General features: G+C 47.4%; 1 protein-coding gene across 1 annotated transcript in view; it reads right to left on the bottom strand.

The window, feature by feature from the left end:
* LOC308166303 (uncharacterized protein) overlaps window positions 1-2500 on the bottom strand; it is a gene marked incomplete at both ends in the record, with an annotated part of 14478 nt that overhangs the window by 7689 nt on the left and 4289 nt on the right. The window contains one exon of the mRNA XM_080540571.1: window positions 216-422. Within this exon, the coding sequence (XP_080396697.1) occupies window positions 216-422 (207 nt within the window). The remainder of the gene's footprint in view (window positions 1-215; window positions 423-2500) is intronic.

Here is a 2500-nt window from a genome sequence, read left to right on the forward strand (position 1 = left end):
GCCATTCATTTCAATGGTTTTGCCATTTAGAGTAGCATAAGTAACATTCCTATGGCCTCGAATTATGCATAGAATATGAACCTTGTTAGCGTGGTATAACACTCCACTCGTTGTCCACTTTGTTGTTTAATCCGGGATCCAACATGACAAAGTACGCCCGCATGCACACACACACACACACACACACACACACACACACACACACACAGACCTACCTGGGGTCAAGCAGTATCTCTGTGCTATCCTCCTTGACGATGCCAGTTCTAAAGTTGAGGACCAGGTCTATGAGGAAGAGCGTGTCTGAAACCACGTTGAAGATGATCCAGGGGGGCGTGTTCTCGTCCTTAAAGAACGTGATCCCCACCGGCAGAATGATCAGGTTCCCCATCATCAAACACAACATCAACAGGTCCCAGTAGAACCTAGTACAGGGGTGGTGAGAGAGGGAGAGAGAGAGATGGACAGAGAGAGAGAAGGATAGAGAAAGAAAGAAAGAGAGAGAGAGAGAGAGAGAGAGAGAGAGAGAGAGAGAGATGGACGGAGAGAGAGAAGGATAGAGAAAGAAAGAGAGAGAGAGAGGTTGCCATCAACATCAGCAGCAACATCCACAGATCTCAGTAAAATCCATAGAAAGGGAGAGAGTGTGTGTGTGTGTGTGTGATGGGGTGATGTAAGGAGAGAGAGAGTGTGTGTGTGTGTGTGTGTGTGTGTGTGTGTGTGTGTGTGTGTGTGTGTGTGTGTGTGTGTGTGTGTGTGTGGGTGTTCCCATTAATGATCATCTCTCTCTCATCTTTTCCGTCTACCCCTCCCACTTCCATCCTTCTAACTCAATCTACCTCTGGCACTGTCTCTCCCTCGCTCTCTCACTCTCTCCCTCTGTCAGTGGGAGTACCCACCTAGGTCTGTGATGGATGTCATTGAGAGTACATTCACTGACGCATCCTCATGGTGTGATGTGATAGCTACGATGAAGACTTAACTATGATGACTGAATCATCTCCCTGTCACTCACTCTATTTTTCTCTTTCTCTCTCTCTCTCTCTCCCCCCCCACACATTCATGTACGCAAGCAGGCAGGAACACACAAACACACACACACACACACGCACACACACACACACACACACAATTACTGTGTAACCTTGAAAATATAGAGGTGTTGAGACGGAAGGGGACAAAATCCATGAATAACATGACATACTATCGCACTGTGTCTGCATCATTGGACACACAGACACACAGACACACAGACACACACACACACACACACACACACACACACACACACAGATGAGACACCACTATCTCATCGCCCTACACACAGTACACTTTAACAGAGATAAAGGAAGGTTATGCTGCATGACCTCACTAGAATTGAAGTATCCATGATAACGTATCTCTTTGAGGTACTTAGATGCTTGTAAAAGGACAGACAGGGATGGTGACATGTAGCAGCAGTACCTTATATAGAACCTCACTAAACCTCCATCAGTCTCCACACATTAGTGTCCTTTGTCCGGGTCTGGGATGTGGCAGCTGACTTCAGCAGCTTTTTTGTGCTCCACAAACAAGAACAAACAAGACATGATAGGCCAGGTCTGGACGAAACACTGATCCATGTCCCTAATCCACTCCACTACAGTACCACTGCATTGTGTGACTAAACAGAGCACTGGGTAAATTCACACACACACACACACACACACACACACGCCACGAACACACACACACACACGACACGACACACACACACACACACACACACACGACACGAACACACACACACACACACACACACACGCACACACACACACACACACACACACACGACACGACACGACACGAACACACACACGCACACACGCAGACGCACACACACCATTAATCCTGGGTACTTCAATTCCAATGATCAAACGTCAATTCGTTCCCGTACATCCTGTAATTAATTCCGTGTTCCAACTTGACAAGCGGGGAATTCTACTAGAGGTTGTTCCACTCTGGCAGACACACAGACACACATGCAGACTATAAATATATCAACAGGTTAACAAACAATGTATTCTATTGATATTCATTTCAGTGTCTCTCCTTCTCTGTGCTGCCCCACCCCTGTGGCTCAGTATACGTCAGTTCAATGATGGTTTATTTGCATGATGAAATGCATGTAACTATTGTAGAAGCAATAAGACGAAGGGCTTGCATAATAATAGAAGGAGGAAGCACTTCATCCCTACCTCCCTCTCTCCCTTTCTGCATCTCTTTCCCTCTCCCTCTCCCTCTGTCTCCCTCCCTCTGTCTGTCTCTCACAGTCCCTCTCTCCCTCTGTCTGTCTCTCACAGTCCCTCTCTCCCTCTGTCTGTCTCTCAGTCCCTCTCTCCCTCTGTCCGTCTCTCAGTCCCTCTTTCCCTCTGTCTGTCTCTCACAGTCTTTCTCTCCCTCTGTCTGTCTCTCACAGTCCCTCTCTCCCTCTGTCCGTCTCTCACAGTCCCTCTCTCCCTCT

The sequence above is a fragment of the Nansenia antarctica genome (assembly GCF_963989245.1).
Source record: "Nansenia antarctica genome assembly, chromosome: 10".
NCBI classification, from domain to species: Eukaryota; Metazoa; Chordata; class Actinopteri; order Argentiniformes; family Microstomatidae; genus Nansenia; species Nansenia antarctica.